This window comes from Heterocephalus glaber, unplaced genomic scaffold (genome assembly GCF_053883595.1).
Source record: "Heterocephalus glaber isolate CG9 unplaced genomic scaffold, H.glaber_assembly_v1.0 deba00001472, whole genome shotgun sequence".
Classification (NCBI taxonomy): domain Eukaryota; kingdom Metazoa; phylum Chordata; class Mammalia; order Rodentia; family Bathyergidae; genus Heterocephalus; species Heterocephalus glaber.
In genome coordinates, this window is record NW_028258315.1 from 80,739,534 (window position 1) to 80,759,443 (window position 19,910).

General features: G+C 35.1%; 1 protein-coding gene across 5 annotated transcripts in view; it reads left to right on the forward strand.

Moving 5' to 3' along the window:
• Nucleotides 1-19,910, forward strand: part of Znf385d (zinc finger protein 385D) — a 1,018,268-nt gene that overhangs the window by 920,717 nt on the left and 77,641 nt on the right. For all 5 annotated transcript variants that reach the window (XM_087181476.1, XM_004864276.4, XM_087181478.1 and 2 more), the window contains one exon: nt 6,509-6,671. In XM_087181476.1, coding sequence (XP_087037602.1) covers nt 6,509-6,671 — 163 coding nt within the window. The remainder of the gene's footprint in view (nt 1-6,508; nt 6,672-19,910) is intronic.

A 19,910-nucleotide genomic window follows, 5' to 3' on the forward strand; every position in this document is an offset into this window, starting at 1 on the left:
CTCTGCTACTAATACCAACATCTATGACAACTTTACCCTCAGACACAATTAGATTTAACATTTGTAATTCCTCCCCAGACTTTACAAATGGTGTGTGACAATCAGACCCTGAGTGAAATGCTAAGCTATGGGCATTATGAAAGGATTTTGTGTACTGGTTGAGTAGTTAGACAAAGTGGTTTTTCTGCTTTTTCTCAGTTCCATACAAGCCTAAAAATATATTACTAGAGTTAGGACTCACAGGAGGTCTCTGACTTACAAGAAAAGATAGAGCAAATTTAGCCAGTCAGTGTAACTTTTGCCTGGACTAGGCCTTGTGTGCCAGGTCGCAGCGTCCATAGCTATACCATGGCCCTCAGTCAGGGCTGCATCACTAGTGTTCAAGGCAAAGCTGTTTTGGTTGCCATACACCAAATATATGGTTTCATTCATAACAGAAACAAGATAAAAACCGTCAACTTTATCACTCAAGTAAGAACTTTCTACTTTATTATTCTACTTTATATTATTCACATCAGATACTGAAAACATTGTGTACTTTAGTTCACGAATTACAAAGTACATAGATGAGACTCTTTGTAAAGATAAACGGGCCCATCTAGACTATTTTTCCCAGCTACATAAGTACTTAACGATGAAGTATTTTCTTTGCTTATAAAAGTTAGAGTTATCTAATGTATCTGTGTGGAGTGTGATGTGCCTCTGCCTTTTCTTTATGTTTATTTAGAAAATTTTTTCTCCATAAGTAATGGTAGTATATGAAAATCACCTTGTGATATTATGTTTATTACTATTCATTTCTGTGTTGAAAAGCACAGAAGACAGAAACTCATTTAAAGTAAAGCATTAATCACATGAGCTAACAGAGTAACCTTAATTGAATCACTTTTTTTTCCTTTGGGACACAATGCAAGTAAATCTTCACTTTTATTCTTAAAATAGTCTGCTACTTATATTTTAACTATGCTGTCACAAGATAAAAGAAATTATTAAATATTCTACATGGATCATTTAACTAAGGAATAAAAATATCCGTATCATATCTTTTTCTCTGCTATGTAAGAATTTGCATTTATAGGGTAAGGAAAATTTAGAACAATTAATCTTTAAATTTTTTCTTCATTTATTTTATAAAATGTAGTAGCAGAGAAAGCACTCTTGGCTTGCTGGTATAGTTTTGTTCGTCCACTGTCCAGTGGCTTCCCTAACCAAGAGAGGGAAATACATACAGAAAGAACCTAGCCAGGCTGACATTAAATCATTTTGTGGTAAATAAAACAGTAGACTTGATACTTTTTGTTGTAGTGAAGTTGTGAAATTTGTGAGACAGGACTTAGTTTCTGCTTATTATTATTATCAGCACGTTTATCATCATCATCATCATCACAGAGCTGAGGATTTCTCTAGCCCTTGGAAATCGGATCACAACAAAGCATTCATGGAGCTGAAAGTAATGAAGTCAAAGTTGATGCTGTAATAGTAATTACAGTAGAGAAAAAAGACAAAAACAAACAAAAATCAGAAGGACTTGACAATTACTTATATGTAGTTTTAGAATGGTAAGAAGATTTTCAAGGCTTATTTGCTATCTCAATTCAACCCTCTTGGATAGAAGTTTCCCAATTACATATATATTTGGAGTAATTTTTACTTGTTTTTAGGATTTATTTTAATGAAAGCCACTTGTGGTCATTTTTCTTGGGTAATAAGTGTGGCACACATTCAGACACGTAAATATTTAATTTTTGAATGATTATATATTCTTTAAAAACTAGACTTCAATTATACAGAAGAGAAAGGTCTCTTCTCTTTCTATTAAGGTTTGATAATGATTTGAGTCTGTGAAATAAATTGGCAGTGCACAGATTATGAGAAGAGGCATGCACATTTGATACATGCATATGCATGACAGCTATGCAAAATATGACTAGAAAGCGCAAGACAGTTGAAGCTTAGCTTCCTCAGGGAAAGGAATAGGAGATTGAGGTTTCTTGGAGGAATTGGACATTGTTATAGGTGGGTTAGAGGAAGAAATGAAAAACAAAGACTGCCCTTTTATTTTGACAGGCTTTCTCAAGTCGCAGCCCTCAGAACAATAGGTAAAGGTAAGCTAGATCCTCATGACTAGACATCACTCTTAGTCTCCCTTACTTTGATAAGAGTTAATCATAGATTGGTGGGATTCCAAGGAGGAAGTTATAATAATTGCATTGTGCTATAGGAACTGTTTTTAGTCAGCTAAGGGAAATTGAGAAAAAGGCCCTCTGCGTGCTTTTGGTGGGAAGGAAAGAGGGATAAAAAACAAGATATAGGAGATCAAAGACCTTGGTTCTAAGACTACTTCTGTAATTTAAAGTACTCAGGACCGGGGATTTAGCTCAGTGGTGCCACCGCCTGCCTCGCCTCGCAAGCGCAAGGTCCTGAGTATGATCCCCCAGTACCAAAACAAAAATAAAAGTCAAGTACTCAGTAAGTCAACGTACTATGCTTTGGGTTATTGCTTTCTGAGCTCCAACAATTATCTGTACAAGACATGACCATTTTTGGAGAAAATGCTCTTACAATTAAAATGAGTGGATCTGAAAGTTTAACATGCATCGGAATCACACAGAGAGCTTACAAAACACTAATTTCCGAGTCTCATCCCCATGGTTTCTGATTCAGAAAATCTGGAATTGTCAATGGATATTTGCATTTTAACAAATTGCCAAGCCAACACTAAGATTCTTACGCTGCTGTTTTGGGGGTCCATACTTTGAAGACTAATACTCTATATGCATTTTAAGATACCAAATTTCATGAGTATAATGATATTCATTTATTAAATAAAATTTAATGTTATAAAATTACATGATATCACAAAGCAACAAGAACCACCCTTGTTCTTTTTAAAAATCACATGTGTTCATGAAAATTAATTGATTATGGTAAAAAGTTATATATCCTTACATAAAATTCCTTAGTTTTACAAAAGCATATCAAGTCTCATTAGTTATGTAATGAGTTGAGCAAAAGTATATAAGATTCTACTGTTAACGGTAGGAAATGCTACATGAATTTTAAATTTCTAGTGAATTTATGGGACATTAATAATTTATAAAAGTGCCTCTTAAACAAGTAAAATCAATGTGTGTATGTTTGTTTCGAAATGATAAAATCCTTCTTCAAATGTTAGCAACTTCCAAATTCATTTTATCTACTTTGGAATTTCAGTTGTATTTAAACAAGCCATTTTGAAAGAGGGAAGACAAAATTTACAAATTGAAAAGTCTGACTGGCTACTGATAACTCGGATATGCAATAACTTCTAAAATGGCATTATTCCGTTTTACAGGAATGGGTTGTCTATCTTTAATGTCAGCACTTGCCTCTGGGATGACACTTGTTAATTTCATGATATCATGTGCTATTTCAAGATCAATACAGTGATTTTTATATGCAGTGCCCTCAGATTCTATGTATTACTTAAAATTCAGTGGTTAAAACATAGTTCTTGCTGTTTTGCTCATTTCTAGGTGTGCTACCTTTAGTTTTAAAGTACAGAATCTGAAATATAGTATGATATTAGCATGCTTACCTATTTAGCCTTAAAGTCATTCCTATGAAAAGTGAACATTTGCTTGTGACTTGATGGTTCCCAGGTTTCTGACTCAGGAACTAACAAATATCAGAAATAGCCTCAGAGAGAACATGGTGTCTGGCATCTGGATGACCATCTTATACCTTTCTGCCTAAAGGGGAAGCAGAGGAGGTCCAAAGAAACATTTCTGATCACCTGCTGTCTTTTACAAATCTCTCAGCAGAACTGCCACTTAGGCTTCTGCTTTATCTACACCCCCAGGGAGATTAGGTTGGCTGAATAATCTATCTAGCCTGGTTGAGTATACCAAAAAGGTAAGGAGATTTGACTGGGCTTCCTCTCTCACAAGGAACACATCTTTATACAAGAGACCCCACTCAAGGTAGAACTATGAGTTACGTGGTCAATATACACAGATTAGAAAAATTTATACTAGATAACCCACAAGCAATCTAAAAATTCTCTAATCACTTCATAAGACGAAAATGAAGAAAATTTTGGAAGAGCTATTTCCATTGGGTTTTAAATTTGTGTGCCCACTTCAATACACCCTGACTATTGCAGTTACATTAGCCTTCTCTGTCATAATCACCCCACTAGATTCCATGTCTCCTAAATCCTACATGTCCTATTTTCTCTATAGCAGCTTGTACCTTTGCATCACTTGATTCTTTTTCTTCAAATTTGGGGGATCCTTAGTTACCTTTTTCAAAAAATCAGAGAATTTTTTATTTAAATAATTACAAAGGTACTCACCATCACTTAATGAACAAGTGAGTATGAGTATACATTCACTTTTTTTAATTTTGGATTTTAATATGTCAAGTGTCTCATTTGGGATTCCTCCAGCTACTAGTCATTATGTCACTCCTTCTACCCATGACTCCCTGAGCCACTTCTCTTGCAGGAGAAAATTGGTCTAGCTATACCTGTGCAGAGAGGGGCTTGTTTTTCTGTGGAATTTGCTTGTGTATTTGCTTGTTATGGGAGCTCTTTTGTAATAAGTTTCTTAATTTCAAAAATAATGATATTTAGGGCTGGGGATTTAGCTCAGTGGCACTGCACCTGCCTTGCAAGCACAAGGTCCTGAGTTTGATCCCTGGTACCAAAAAATAAAACAACAACAACAAAAAACAAACAAACAAAAATAGTGATGTTCACTTGGCCTATGTTATGATAATACAAAGTCTAACCTCATTTGAAATACCACTGAGAAAGTACATTTGCTAGAAATATTTTAAATGTATAGTATTTGGGAGGCATAAGTGAAGAGGACTCAATGAAAACCCAGTCTTTTAATATATATTATAAAAATATTCACCTTCACTGAGAGAGGACATTTATCAGCAGGGAGAAGTGAGCAACTTTGTTTTAGGGGAAACCATGTAGCCAGTTGTCTAGAGAAAATAATCAACTATGTTGAATATAGTACATAGTTCTCAAAAAATATGGCCAAATGATTTGATTTGTTAAAAAGGAGAATGAGACGGGGAAAAAAAAAGATATATAATTCTGTCCATCAAAGTAGCTTTCTTACATAGAAAGGAATCCAGTCATTGGTTTCTTGATTAACTATAGCATGTCTTAATTTCCTACTCCTGCTCACACTATGTCTTTTGGTGTTATGTGTTGTTGGAAAACTTGTAACTGATGCATGAGTGTGCTCTCTGTTCAAACTGTTTTTTAATATATAATTTCTTTGTCCAGTGTTCTTTCAATAAGGGTACCTAGCCACTTGAGACTATCTTGTCAGAATGATGCAAATGAGGGTGTAGACTGTTTATTAAAAGATATTATATCACACACCCTGCCTACTGCAATTGCTATAAAGAAGGCAACAGTCTGATTATTGTTTTATTTTTTCACAAAATGAAACATTTAGTTTTACTAAGCAATAGGAAGTAATGGGTAACCTAACAGAAATAGTCCTCAAGTGAGTTTCTTTCCTGTGAGATATTTTTAAAGCTTTTGACATAAAAAACCTTCTGATCTAAGAATTTCCCTCTCTGCCATCATCCTGCCATACCACTTCATACTGCAAAAGCTTTTCCTTCTGAATAAATATTGATTAGTGCATATTTCTTTAAAGATGATTTTATTTATCAATTAATGTGTTTCTCTAGTACATGCCCTCAAAATAGTGTTAAGAAAATATAAATTTGGGAAATATATATCATTGTTTAAAAAACTCACAAGACACAGGAAAAGGAATTGCATTTGCCCCATTAAGTAAAGCACACTGGAGCCTCCTGACCATGGACTGTGACACAAAAGAACTATTTGTTGAAGGAATGAGACTCCTTTGAATTTCTCAGGGTATCCTTGATAGAAAGCAAGGAGAAGAAAAAAAGAATCCGAGACTGCCTGGCTTCCACGTGACTCCATCTGGACTCAGGCATTGCATTTGCTTTTGAGCCTCAAGCTTCAATCTCAGTCTCCAGGGGGCCCACTTCTCCTGTTATGTGTGAACCTTTCTTATAGACACCTGTTGGGGACTGTATTAATAAGACGCGTTGTAAAAAGGGGAAACATTTTCCTGAGCCAAAAAGATGAGAGCTGCTGTTTTCTAGGGCTCTCGTTAATGTTTGGGAGCCCAGCATCTTCAGTGGCAGAACAAAGGCAATACTGGTGTAAATTCTTAGGATTCTTTCCCCCACTCCACACACAAAAAATGTTGATGTGTTACTATTCAGCCACATTTCCCTTGAGAGACACAGTAGAATATTTCCTCCATTTGTCCTAATGGTTTAGAACTTGATTCCCATTGCTTTTCAGCATCATTCTAAATAAAACCTTACTGTTTGGCCATGGCCAGAATTAGCTTGAATGGTACCTGTTATTGAAAGGAAGTCTGTATTTGCAGTAATACAGAGAATGCCAGTTTAGAAATGAGCCTGATTGCATGGTTCATTTTGTTCTCCTTTGTAGAGCCAGGCTGCGGCCCACTACAAAGGCACGAAACATGCCAAGAAGCTCAAAGCACTGGAAGCCATGAAAAATAAGCAGAAATCTGTAACTGCCAAGGACAGCGCAAAGACTGCCTTCACCTCCATCAATACCAATACCATCAATACCAGCTCTGACAAAACAGGTTAAGCGATGATCTTTGTTGTTGTTTTCCTCATGGTTCTTGTTTGGGAGTTTCCTCTCTTGTCTAACCCTATGTCTTTTTAATTATGTGTCTGCCACATTGATTCACGCTTGAACCATCTTTCTGTTTAATGATAATTGTTTCCTCTCATTTTTCCACTACCCTTAAAATAATCCCCAGTTATATTCCAGATTTTGCATTTTGAAAGAGTCCTGTGGCTCTTCAGAAGAACACAGCAGTAATAAAGGCTTTGGAAGCCATATATCCTATAACCTTTTTTGAGAAGTGTGTATCCTTAGCATCTTGTGCACAATACCTTAGCTTACAACTGCATGTAAGATTTGATTTAACTGTGCATGCACAGCACAGAAGGCCAAATGAATCAAGAAGGCTCCAATAAAAGCATTATTACTAACAGACTTTATTCTCATAAATTCCAAACAGTGTGTTGTTTTACCTAATAGCTGTGTAATTCTGGGTTCATTATGGCTGGGTAACTTTCCCTCTGCATATACAGGTAAGTGTTACTGATACTAATTAATCTTTATAACAGTCTTCATACTGAAATAATGGCCTCTGATTGGCCTCTTGGGATAGCTTCTGCAAATGACCAGCTTATTATTAGCCAGTTGGGGTTTTCCTATGTTGGCATTTTAAAATATAAAACCATTGGTCCTCAGATTTTACTTTAATGGAAGTTTTGTGCAATTCATGGATATATCTTTTTTTTAAAATAGCTTTTTAATGACAAGAAAATAATGGGAAGGTGAATCAAAGAGATAAGTTTGATTTAAAGGGTGAGAGGATCATTTTTGTTTGTCCTGAATATTTCCACTCTTAGATATTTTTTAAATCAATAGTGGCTCTTTAGGTTATTTTGACCCTTTCTTTAAATACAAAATCCTTCTTGTGTTAAAGATGCACATCATAAAAAAGTATGTATGTGCATTTTGGGTAGAGCTGCAAGCATGAGTCAGGTAATTACCCAGTGGGTGTTGTCTCTGTTAGGGAAATGAGTTGTGAACACAAACCTGCACCCCTCAACCTTAAGACTGGAATGTGAAAAGTAGTAGTCATTAAGGCTCAGTACTTTGAGATGTTGAATGGGAATAAATTTTGGATTGGTCTATGGAACAGAATTACATGAAATAAATATGGCAAAACTTATCCAACAGTGGAAAGGATGTTGAAGTGGTAAATACCTTCCAATCTGGAGCTAGAGAAAATCCAGGAGAGCAGAAGGGATAGCAAAGTCTGTAAAGTTGTTGCAAATATCCTGAACCACAAGAAAGAAAATGATTAATGCTTTCCTAATTCATAGGGACCAATACCCAGAAAAAAGTCATAGAGGATGAGAAACTAAAAATTCACCCATTCACCAGATGTTTTAAGCAAAATTCTATCTTTAAACTTGAATTTCCACAAAACTCTCTATGGAACCCAGGAAAGCTACATCTATTTTGTACTCCTTTTCCCATTGTATTATATAAAAGAGAGGCATCTGAGCTGACAAATATGTGTTTTCTTAAAACAACTTGTCCTTTTTATTACTGATTGCTTTCCCATACTGATCAGGAACATAATACTGAAATCAAAATAAGTCTCTAGTTTTCTAGAACAATTAAATACTTGGGAGAAAGAGATGGAGATAAGACTCTTGATCAAAGATCATGCATTTGTTAGTAATAAAACATTTATAACTTCCCTTTAAGGCACAGGAATGTTCTGATTTATGAAGTCATCCATTTATAAAAGATACACATTAAATTATGTTTACTGGCTTTACTAAATCATCTCAATAAAATAATCCAATTATATGAGAAAAACTATTCAAATTATATGAAGAAAACCAAACCAATTTCTTTGAAAATGCTAATCATGAAAATGCTTTGATAGATGAGAACCCTCAGAGAGTATAGGACAGCAACAGTGAAAACGGCAAAAGGTGATGTGGACTTGAACAAGAAAACTGCTTTGAAAATAAGATACTTAAAAAGAACTAGTTCTATTTCAAACTTTCTTGATAAAAAGAATTTTGAAAGATATTTTCTCTTAAATTCTTTAATCATGTATTATTATTAATATAAATAATAGAGACTTAATTGCTGTTTGGGGTAACAAATATGTCCAGATCACCTATGGGTGATTCACTAACCTATGATCTTACTTTTCTTTTTCACTACTTATATCAGTCTTTGAGCACAAATTAGTATTTGGTGATCAACTACCAACTAGTTGGTCATGGAAATTCTAGTTTATCCATTTCTAAGCAAGGGGGTCATTGAAGTATACTTAACATTAAAGTATAATTTTAGTTCTTATAATCTAATGAGAAGGGTTAGGTTGATGAATTTTCACATAAAAATTTATAGGCAAAAATAATATTTTAAAATATATTAAACACTTATATATAAAATGGTTACTATTTATTACAGAATATTTCATAGAGCCAGAATTTCCAAAACTAGCCAGAATAATTATCTGATCAAGCAAGTTTTTTTTTAAATGCAAGTTTCTCATGCTGAAAAAGCAATGGCAAAAATCAAGAAATTATACTGAAAGTAACTTAGCAAATATAAGTATGTTGTTTGTTTTTTCTTTTATGAAGTGACAAATTCAGAATTGTACAATTAAATTCTGTATGGCACTGTCTTGTGACCTTTCTTTACTTTTGATTCTTGAGGAATCACATTCATTCCCATGTTTATCAGTCAGAGTAGGTGAGGTTATACGGAAATAAACAACCTCCAAAGCCCAGTAGCTTCTATAACAACTGAGAACTCTTCACTCACCCTGTATCAGTTGTATTTTTTATTTGCATGACTTTAACACCCCGGTCAAACTGTGGAAGCAGCCATTAGCTGTACATTGATGATTACATAGCAGAGGGAAAAGATGGTCAGAAATCAATGGGCTCTTAAAGCTAATTTTTGGTGGAGTAATGTATAGCATCCCCTCACTTTTCATTGGAGGGTTGCATGGCCAAGCCAAATCACAGTGGAAGAATTTCCCTACAAGGAGGACAAGCAGATTAGTACTGGTGAGCAATAATATAAAATCCCATCAGAGCCTGGGGATTTAGCTGAGTGATACCACTCCTGCCTTACAAGTGAAAGGTCTTGAGTTCGATCCCCGGTACGAAAAACAAAAACAAAAAAACCCCAAATATAACATAAACTCTCATTTGTGCTTAGATATCTCAGTGTTCTCTGGGCCTGTCCTTCTCCTAAGTCCAGACCTGTCTTTCCGACCCCTATTGTTCACTTACTTTGGTTGCCAGCACCAGCATTTAATGGGTTAGAAAAAATAGTCCTTATCTTCACCATTGCCCCAATTTTCTTTCTATGCTATCTTTCCAAGTTGTCGCTGCTACTGTTTGTACACTTGAAAATGGCTAGTTGTCTGCCTCTTCTCTTTCTGTCAGTCCCCACATATGTATTTTTTTTGTTCATTAATTTTATTGGTACGTTTTAGGTATACAATATAATGACATTCATCATTGGAAATTTGCACCTTTACATGTAATACCTTGGTTCTTATTTTTTCCCCCTTCCCCTGCCCTCCCTTCAGCTCCTCCACCCCTCCTTATTTATAAAGACTTTGTTTCTGTTTTTTCCTTTTCTCATATTTATTCCTTTGCCTTCTCCCCCCCCCCTTCCTCTTTGGAGAGTTTCTTCTTATTTCATTTATCTATTATACATTTTGATCCTTATTTACACTTTCAGTTTCTCACACTAGAGAAACCATTCGGTATTTACACATGTGTGTCCTATTTATTTCACTTAAGAGTATAGCCTCAATGTGCATCCACTTAGCTATAAATGTCTCTAATTTCTCACTAATTTTGGCTGAGTAGTACTCCATTTTATAAAAAAAACAAGAAAACCACATCTTCTTTATCCAGTCTCCAGTTGATGAGCATTTGGGCTGCTTCCAAGCTTTAGCTATCACAAACTGTGCCGCTATAAACATGGGTGCACATATATCACTGTGGTATGATTGTTTTAATTCCTTTGGGAAGATACCCAGCAGGGGAATAGCTGGGTCAAATGGGACCTCTAGTCCTAGTTCTTTGAGGTATCTCCATACTGATAAAACCCATTTCCTTCCAATTCTTGGAAATAAGTCTTTCACACTTTTGCAAATTGCTGCCTGTATCCTGGCCTTCTGGGTCTGTGCCTTGCCTACCCTGTTGCCCTGGTTTCCAACTGCTTTCACTCTTGAGTCTTGACAACCACAGCATTCATTCTATCATCTACTTATACTGTGCAGTGCATAAATAACATTATTTTCCCATTTACAAACCTTTGTTGTACTTTTATGCCCCCTCATGGCCATCCCTGGGGTGATTAAAGCCTATTCTTCCACACTTCTCATCCACTGCTCACCTGTATGTAGTATTCAACACCAGAGCTACATCTAGATTTTCTATCATTTCTTTTTATACTCTTCTAAATCTCTGTCTCTAGAGTCAATCACTTTTCTGTTCTTCCTCTTGCCTATGAAACTCCATAAATGTATATTCCTGTACAGCTAATTTATAATATTTTTGTTGAAATATAATTTTTATGGCTTTCCTTTATTTCCTTTGCTATATGGCATACCCCTTGGGAGTACATATTTAATTGATCCTTTTATTTTATTCTTTATATAGCAATTTTTATATTGATAATAATAAGTTAAAAACTAAACAATTTTAAAACATGGAGCAACTGGTTCTACGTTTTTTGCTCTTGAAACATAGTAAAGCTTTAGATTTTCATATTTTTGTATGTATGGTTCTGTAGTTCTCATTAATCCAAGGAATTTTGTAATACTGGTCATCAAATTTCAGAGTTGTTTTAATAAAGGTCATCAAGTGTAACCCCTAAAGAAGTATTTTTTGGATTGGGTTTTTCTTTTTTGAGATCCTAGTTGCACAAGTAAAGAACACTTGACATTTCTAATGGTCCTTCAGTGACTATCAGTCGGGAGTTAATTGGACTATTGAGTACATGGATTGCCTTAGTCATCTAATTGATAAAGTTTGAGAACATTTCTCCCTGGTTTTCTCGCATAATTCTCTTTATCAAGTTTCCATGAATTGCAAATATAGTCATCAGGTAACCCTACTGAAATACAATTTAAATTTGTACTTTTTACTCTCATGACTCAGTCATCTTATATTCTTTTACCTGTCTCTTTCTCTTCATTCTTTTTTCCTTTTAAATTTAAAATTGTAAACCAGGATATTGCCCTCATTAAACTCAAACATCTGAGGTAAAATGCTTTTGAATCTACTGTTGAAAAGATCTATGAATGCAGAACCATTATTTGGTATTGATCGATAATTGGCTCTCACTATTTAGTGGAATTCACAAACTTTGTTCAGATATGTGGAGTAATAAAGAGACTTTTCTCATGATAAAGAAGATATCTAATGTAAAATGATGTCCAGTGACTGAAAAACAATACACCGGAAAACAAAGCCCCATGGAAAAATCAGTCTACCCCCTGGTCATATATCTGGATCTTTTCCTTTCCTGCATTTTCCTACTGAACCAGCTATTGACATCCAACTCAGTGACAGACAAAGCCAAATGCATATATTTTTTTCTTTTGCATTTAGTAGAAGCCAAATGATGGCAATAGTGAAATAGTGATAAAGGTGGCGAAAGTATAGATTTCAAGGAGAAACCAACCTCATTGTCATTTAAAAAACAAATAGTTTTCAGTGGAGGACAACTGCAAATTACCTTTTGTTTATGTTTTCATAAGGAAGTCTTTGGTTATGATTTCATAAGGAAGAAGGAGAGTTTACTTTCCTTTTTATAGGTTTTTATTTTATTAATACATGTTTGCAGTTCATGCAGTTTACAATCATCTTGGTGAGTGGTTACCTGCACATATTACAGCTTGTTTCTTTTTTTTTCTAATCTTTTTCCCCTTCATTCCCCCATCTCTGGTTCTTCTATCGCCTTTTTCATACCTGTTCATATTATTTGTCTTAGCTCATGTTATGGCATATAGTGTTCAAATTAATTGGGGTTATGAGGTTCCTGTACATGCACATCTTTATTCCTCTCATTTCTCCTTCCCCTCCTCCTCACTCTTTGCCCTTGTTTCCTTGGACCACTTCCCTATAGAAAGAGATCCATTCCCTCATCCCTTTCTATCCCATCCTTTATCATTTTCTTTATTTGTACTTTATCTCACTCAAATGTGAGATACCATATGGTATTTAAGCTTGTGTGTCTGGTTTATTTAACTCAACATTATATTTTCCAGGTGGATCCATTTTCCCACAAATGTCTCAAATCTGTTATTCTCTATAGCTGAGTAGTATTCCATTATATATAGATACCACATTTTCTTTATCAAATTGTCTATTGATGGATATACAGGCTGCATCTAGGATTTAGCTGTTATGAATTGTGCTGCTGTAAACATTGGTATGCATGTATACCTGTAGTATGATGATTTAAGCTCTTTGGGGAAGATATCTAACAGGGGGAGCTGGGTCATGGAATTTCTAATTTCAATTCTTTGCAAAATCTTCACACTGATTTCCATAATGGTTGTACTGGTTTGCATTCCAACCAGCAATGCAGGAGGGCTCCTTCTTTAGCAAGCTACCCCAGCATTTGTTATTATTTCATTTCTTAATGATTCCCATTCTTTCTAGAGTAAGGTGAAGTCTTAGGATTGTTTTAATTTTCATTTCTCTAAAGGCCAGAAATATTGAACACTTTTTTCATGTATATGTTGACCATTTGACATTTCTGTGAAATGTCTATTCATTTCTCTTGCTCATTTTTTGACAGGGTCTTTAACTTGAGGTAGTTTATTTATTTATTTATTTTAGTTATTTGTATATTCTAGATATTAATCCTCTTTCTGAGGAGTAGCTAGCAAAAGGTTTTTCCCATTCTGTAGGTTGTTTCTTCACTCTACTGACTGACTCTTTTGCTGTACAGCTTTTTATTTTGATATAACCCCACTTTTTTATTCTTGCTATTTCTTGTACAATTCAGGTTCTGTTTAGAAAATCCTTTCCTACACCTATGTCTTCAAGTGTTTTACCTATTTTATCTTCCAGAAGGTTTAATGTTTCATTTTAATGTCTAAATCTTTGATCAATTTTGATTTTAATTTAGTATATGATGAGAGAGAAGGGTCTAGTTTCATTCTTTTACAAACAGATAACCAGTTTTCCCAGCACAATTTGTTCAATAAATAGTCTGTCTTTCTTCCAACATATGCTTTTGGCCCCTTTGTCAGAGATCAAATAATTGAATATGTCTGGGAAACCTCAACTCTGTTCCATTGATGTATATGTCCATTTTTGTTCCAATACTGTGCCTTTTTAAAAAATCATTATTGCTTTGTAGTATAGCTTGAAGTCAGGTATTGGTATGCTGCCTGGTTTGTTCTTATTGGCCCAAATTACTTTTGCTATTCTAGTTCTCCTCTGGTTCCATGTGAATTTTAGTATTGTTCTCTCTAGATCTGTAAAGCATTCTATTGGTATTTTTGATTGGGACTGCATTGAATCTGTGTAACAGATTTGGAAATATGGCTATTTTGACACTATTGGTTCTGCCTATCCAGGAGCAGGGACATCTTTCCATTTTGTGATGCCCTCTTCAGAGTACTGTAGTTTACTTTGTAGAAGTCTTTCACTTCCTTGACTTGGTTAATTCCTAGATAGTTCATTTTTCTTGAAGCTACTATGAATGTTATTATTTTAATTATTTCCTTCTCATCCTGCTCATTGTTGGTGTACACAATTCTAATGATTTTTGTGTGTTGATCTTCTATCCTGCTACTTTGCTAAAGTTGGTTATTAATTCTAAGAATTTTTTGGTGGACTTCTTTGGGTCTTCTATGTAGAATATAATGCCATATGTAAATAATGATAATTTGAGTTCTTTCTTTTCTACATGTATCCCACTTATTTCTTTCTCCTGCGTAATTGCTTTGGGTAATGTTTCAATTACTATATTGAAAAAAAGAAGTGATAGTGGACAACCTTATCTTATTCCTTATTTTACAGGGAATGCTTTCAGTTTGCCCCATTTAGTATGATGCTGCCTGTTGGTTTGTCATGAATAACTTTTATCATATTCTGGTATGGCTCTTCTATACCTGTTTTCTTTGGGATTTTTATCATGAAAGGGTGTTGGATTTTGTCAAAAGGTGCTTTTTTTTTGCATCTATTGATATGGTCATGTGGTTTTTGACCTTGCTTCTTTTTATGTGATGTATTACATTTATTGACTTGCATATGTTGAACCAGCCTTGCATCTCTGAGATGAAACCTACTTGATCATGGTGTATCAGCTTTTTGACAATGTGCTACATTCTGTTTGCTAATATCTTGTTGAGGATTTTTGCACCTATGTTCATTAAAGAGGTTGGCCTATAGTTCACTTTTTTAGTCAGGTCTTTATCTGATTTTCAGACCAGGGTGATACTGACATCCATAAATGAATTTAAGAGCACTTCATCCCTTTCGATTTCTTTGAAGAGCTTGAATATTAATGATACACATCCTTAACAGTTTTGTAGAATTCAGCAGTGAACCCGTCAGGTTCTGGGCTTTTTTTCAGTTTATAGATTCTTTATTACTGAGTCAATTTAATTGCTTGTTATTGGGTTGTTAAGCATACTTATATCTTCTTGAGTTAGTTTTGGTAGTTTGTATGTGTCTAGAAATATGTCCATTTCTTCAAAATTTGCTACTTTGTAGAAATATAACTTTTCAAAATAGTTACTATCATCTGAATTTCCACAGTGTCCATTGTGATTTCATGTTTTTCATTTCTAATTGCTTTGATGTGAGTCTTTTCTTTCTGTTTGTGAGTCTGGCTTATGTATTTTATTTATTTTTTCAATTCATTAATTTTTTTTACATTTTTCATCTCAATTTCATTGATTTCTGCTCCCATCTTTATAATTCTCCTTAATTTCAATTTGGGGCTGGGTTTGTTGTTGTTTCTCTAGTATCTTAAGATTTCTCCTAAGATTATTTGAACTTGCTCTGTTTTCCTAATGTAAGCATTGATTGTGATCAATTTTTCTCTTAGAACTGCTCTCATAGTGTCCCAGAGGTTTCATTGATTTGTACAGTCATTATCATTATTTTCCAGAAAGTTTTTTAAAGTTTCCTTTGATTTCTTCTGTGACACATTGTTTAGGAGTATGTTCTTGAGAAACAATGCACTATTTAAACATGTGTGTCCAATTCATTTCACTTAAGAGTATGGTCTCAATACCGCATTATTTCTCTAGTGTGAGAAACTGAAAGTGTAAATAAGGACCAAAATCTATAAAACATACTGGAAAATGAGAAGAAAATTTTCAAAATGAGAAGGAAAATGGGGAGGGGAGGGGGAAAGGAAAAAAAGGACAAGGAAAAAAATGGAAACAAAGCTTTTTTAAACGAGGGGAAGAGGGGTTGAAGGGAGGGGGGATGGGAAAATAAGAAGCAGCAAGATATATCATGTACATGTACAAATTCCCTATGATGAATGTTATCATTATGTATATCTAAAATGTACCAATAAAAAATGAGTATGTTCTTAATTTTCCAGGAGCTTTTGCCTTTTCCAAAATTTCTTATGTCACTGATTTCTATTTTCATTGAGCAGTGGTCTAATAGTATGCATGGGATGATTCAATTCTTTTCTATTTACTTAATCAGGCTTTATGGACTAGTATGTGATCTATTTTGGAAAAAGTACCATGTGCTGCTGAAAAGAATGTATACTCTGTTGTGGAGGGGTGGAGTACTCTGTGTATATCCAGTAAGTCTGTGTGTTCAAGGATACGGTTAGGCTCTAATACTTCTTTATTGGGTTTTTTTGTTTAGTTCATCTATCTCTTTGCAAAAGTGGGGTGTTAAAATCCCCTACTGTGATTATGTTAATGTTTATTTGATATTTTAATTTCAGCAGTTTTTGATTTATGAAGATAGGTGCGACAGTGCATATATGTCTATCAGTGTTATCTCTTCTTGTTGGATTGTTTCTTTAACTAGTATGTAGTGACCTTCTTTATCTCTTCTAATCAGAAGAATTTGCAGTTTATCATTTCTGATATTAGAATAGCTACCCTTACTTGTTTTGGGGATCCTGGTACACGAAATGTTTCCCATCCTATAATTTTAGTTTATGAATATCTTTTTGAAATAGTATCTTGAATGCAACAGATTGTTGGATTTTGTTTTTTGATCCAGTCTGCCAGTATGTGACTTTTAGGAGAATTGAGGCCATTAACATTGAGAGATATTACTGAGATGGGTTGGTTATTTACTGTCATTTCGTTCTTTATCTGTGGGTATATTGTTTGTTTTTCTTTTCCTGGTGTCTTTTGTTGTTGTTTATCAATTGACCTCACTAGTTTCCTCTGTGCTTTTAGCTATGTACAATTCATTGTTTCTGTCAAGAATATTATTGAGTATTTTCTCTAGAGCTGATTTAGCACTCATGTATCTTCTGAGCTGGTCTTTTTCATGAAAATACCTTATTCCACATTTATCTTGAAGGATAGCTGCTGGGTAAGTTAATCTTGGTTGGAAGTTATTTCCTCTTAGGACTTAAAATACTTCAAGCCCTTCTGGCCTTCAGGGTTTGTGCTGAGATGTGTGTTGTGATTCCAATTAGTTTACCTTTGTAAGGGATTTTTTTTGTTTTTCTCTGACTGCCTTTAAAATTCCTTGTTGTTGTTTTTTTACTGAATATCTGTGATTTTAATGAGAATATGCCTTGGTGAAATTCTCCTTTCATCGTAATTGTTTGGTGTTCTATAAGCATCTCTTACCTGTATTTTAAACTCTTGTTATATTTGGAAAATTTTCTTCCACGATTTTTGTGAGAACATTAATGAATCTGTCTGTGCTATCTTCTAGTTTTTTTCTTTCTTTTTTTTAATCTTAAATTCTTTTATTGGTACATTTTAGGTATACAACACATTTATATTTCTCATTGGGAACTTGTACCTTTACATGATGCATCTTGGTTCTTATTTTTTCCCCATTCCTAGCCCTCCCTTCACCCCTTCCAATCTTCTAGTTTTTTTCAACTCCAATTAGCCTTATATTAATTTTCTTGTTGTCATCCAGTCGCTGCTGGATAGCCTTCTCTGTCCTTTTTTTTTTTTGGCTCTTTGAGCTCTTTGTCATCATTCACTATTTTGTACTCAATATTGGACTGTTTTCACATTGATCATTTCTGCAATATATGAACTCTATGCTGTTTTTTATTTTAGGTATTTCTGTCTGACATCTTTTTGAGGATTCCATGTCCTTGTTGAATATATCATTCAAATTTTGAACTGTTTTGGTTAGCTTGTCCAGTTTTTTTTAACCTCTTTCTTCAAAATTCACCATGGGCATTTTGAACATAATTGCTGTGATCTCTTGGTTTATTTCTTCTTTGAACTCACATATTTTCTTCATCCCTTTTAATAACTTGTCATAGATTTCTGCTACCTGATATTTGTTTTCTTCTCCTTTTGTGACCCTTTGCTCTGCCTTGGAAGAGTTGGGGGCATTTGGAGATCTTTAATTTCCTTTTTCCCCATTTTCCTATTTGTATCTGTGTTTGTATGCTTGTTTTTGATATATATTTTTTAAATTATATATGGCCCCCTCTTTTTCACCTCTCTTTTTTGTGTGTGGGAGGATTACAGCAGGTTGAGGACTAGAGAAGTGAGGCGAGTTCAAGGCTTATATGGACCTTTTTAGTAGGCTGTTCCTCCCTTTGAATAATTTTCAGCTTTTTGTGTTCACTTCTATTATTTACTCTTTTTGTTATTTAAGTGATTTTGACTGTCCCTATGTTTTGCCACAGGAATTACTTCAATTTATAACAGCATCCACAGATTCAATCTTAAAACATTTCTTATGATAGCCCTTGCAGTTCCTCTTCCCCGCTTTGTATATTGTCTATGCACACTGTGACTCTTTATTATTTGTCATTGCTCTGAAGTGAGGTAGGTGAGATGGGATGGGGAGGATGGGGAGGGTGTTTGGATAAGTAGTGGTCAGCATTAAGGGGAAAGTTTGAAAAGGAGACTGGAGGTAGATGAGAAAAAAAGATTGATGTCTGGACTGATTTTATTGGAGTACTTTTAGTTGAGTTGAAGATTTAGTATTGAGAGTTTTCTTAGGATGTTTTGTGAGGCACGAGTGAGAAATGGGAGAAAGGGGGTTCACTTTGTGATTGGGGGAAGCTATGTGGTTGTCAGAAAGAACTTATTTATAGGGAGGATAATAAGTTAAGTAAGATATGGAAGAGCCAAAGGCTTAGTACGGGGAGGGTGAAGAAATTGTACTAGTGAAGATAGGAGTGACTGCGAGGGGGCTAAGTATGGTGAATTAAAAAGTTTGGGAGGAGGAGTTTACGTGTTTGGAAAAAGAATAAAGAAATGTGTTAATATCGTCTGAGGAGATTGAGGTGAAGAAACCAGATAAAGAGCTGAGACGTGACAGAACCCAGACCCTTATTAAATCAACGCCAATGAAAGAACAAATATACAAGAGTAACAATCTAATCAACACATGAAACCATAAAAGAACATAACATAACCCCGTTACATACAAAAATTTAAACCAATAAGATGTCTGATAGGAGCTGCATATATGATTCCCAAATAGCTTCTTTGCCAGAGGATCTGAGTGCTCACACTCCAATAGCTCCTCTCAATAGTGAAGTTAACTCAAGGCTCAGGACCTCTTTTTGCTAGATTGCAGGCATTCTTGCAGAGTCTGATCCAGTCTGAATTCTTGGGTTAGGAACTCTTGCTGTCCCTCTCCCTGGGTGTGATGGTGGATTCTGACCCTAAATTGTCTGCTGAGTCAGGATTACTCCTATGCAATCAGTCTAACTAAAGCAGTAACAGGCTAGTCTGTTACAGTGGTATCTCTCAGGGCTAGTTGAGAAATAACATAGCATTAGACCCTGATTTGAGTCTCCCTTTAGCAGTGAGAACACAGCACCAATATGTGCTTCCAGTCCTGTGTAACTGAGGCTAAAACTGGCATCTGACCGCATGAACTGAGTCTGTGATCACCAGTCCCTCCACTCAGTGGGACTTTCCAGAGTCTGCTCCCCAACTGCCGGCTGTCTCCGTGACTGTCCTTCCTCATCCAGTCTGGGAACTTGGCAGTGTGAAGCAGCCAAGATGCTGCTCTGGGACCCTGGTTCACACATCCAGCCCTTCCTACAGTGGTGTCCCCTCCAGCTCCTGCTCCAT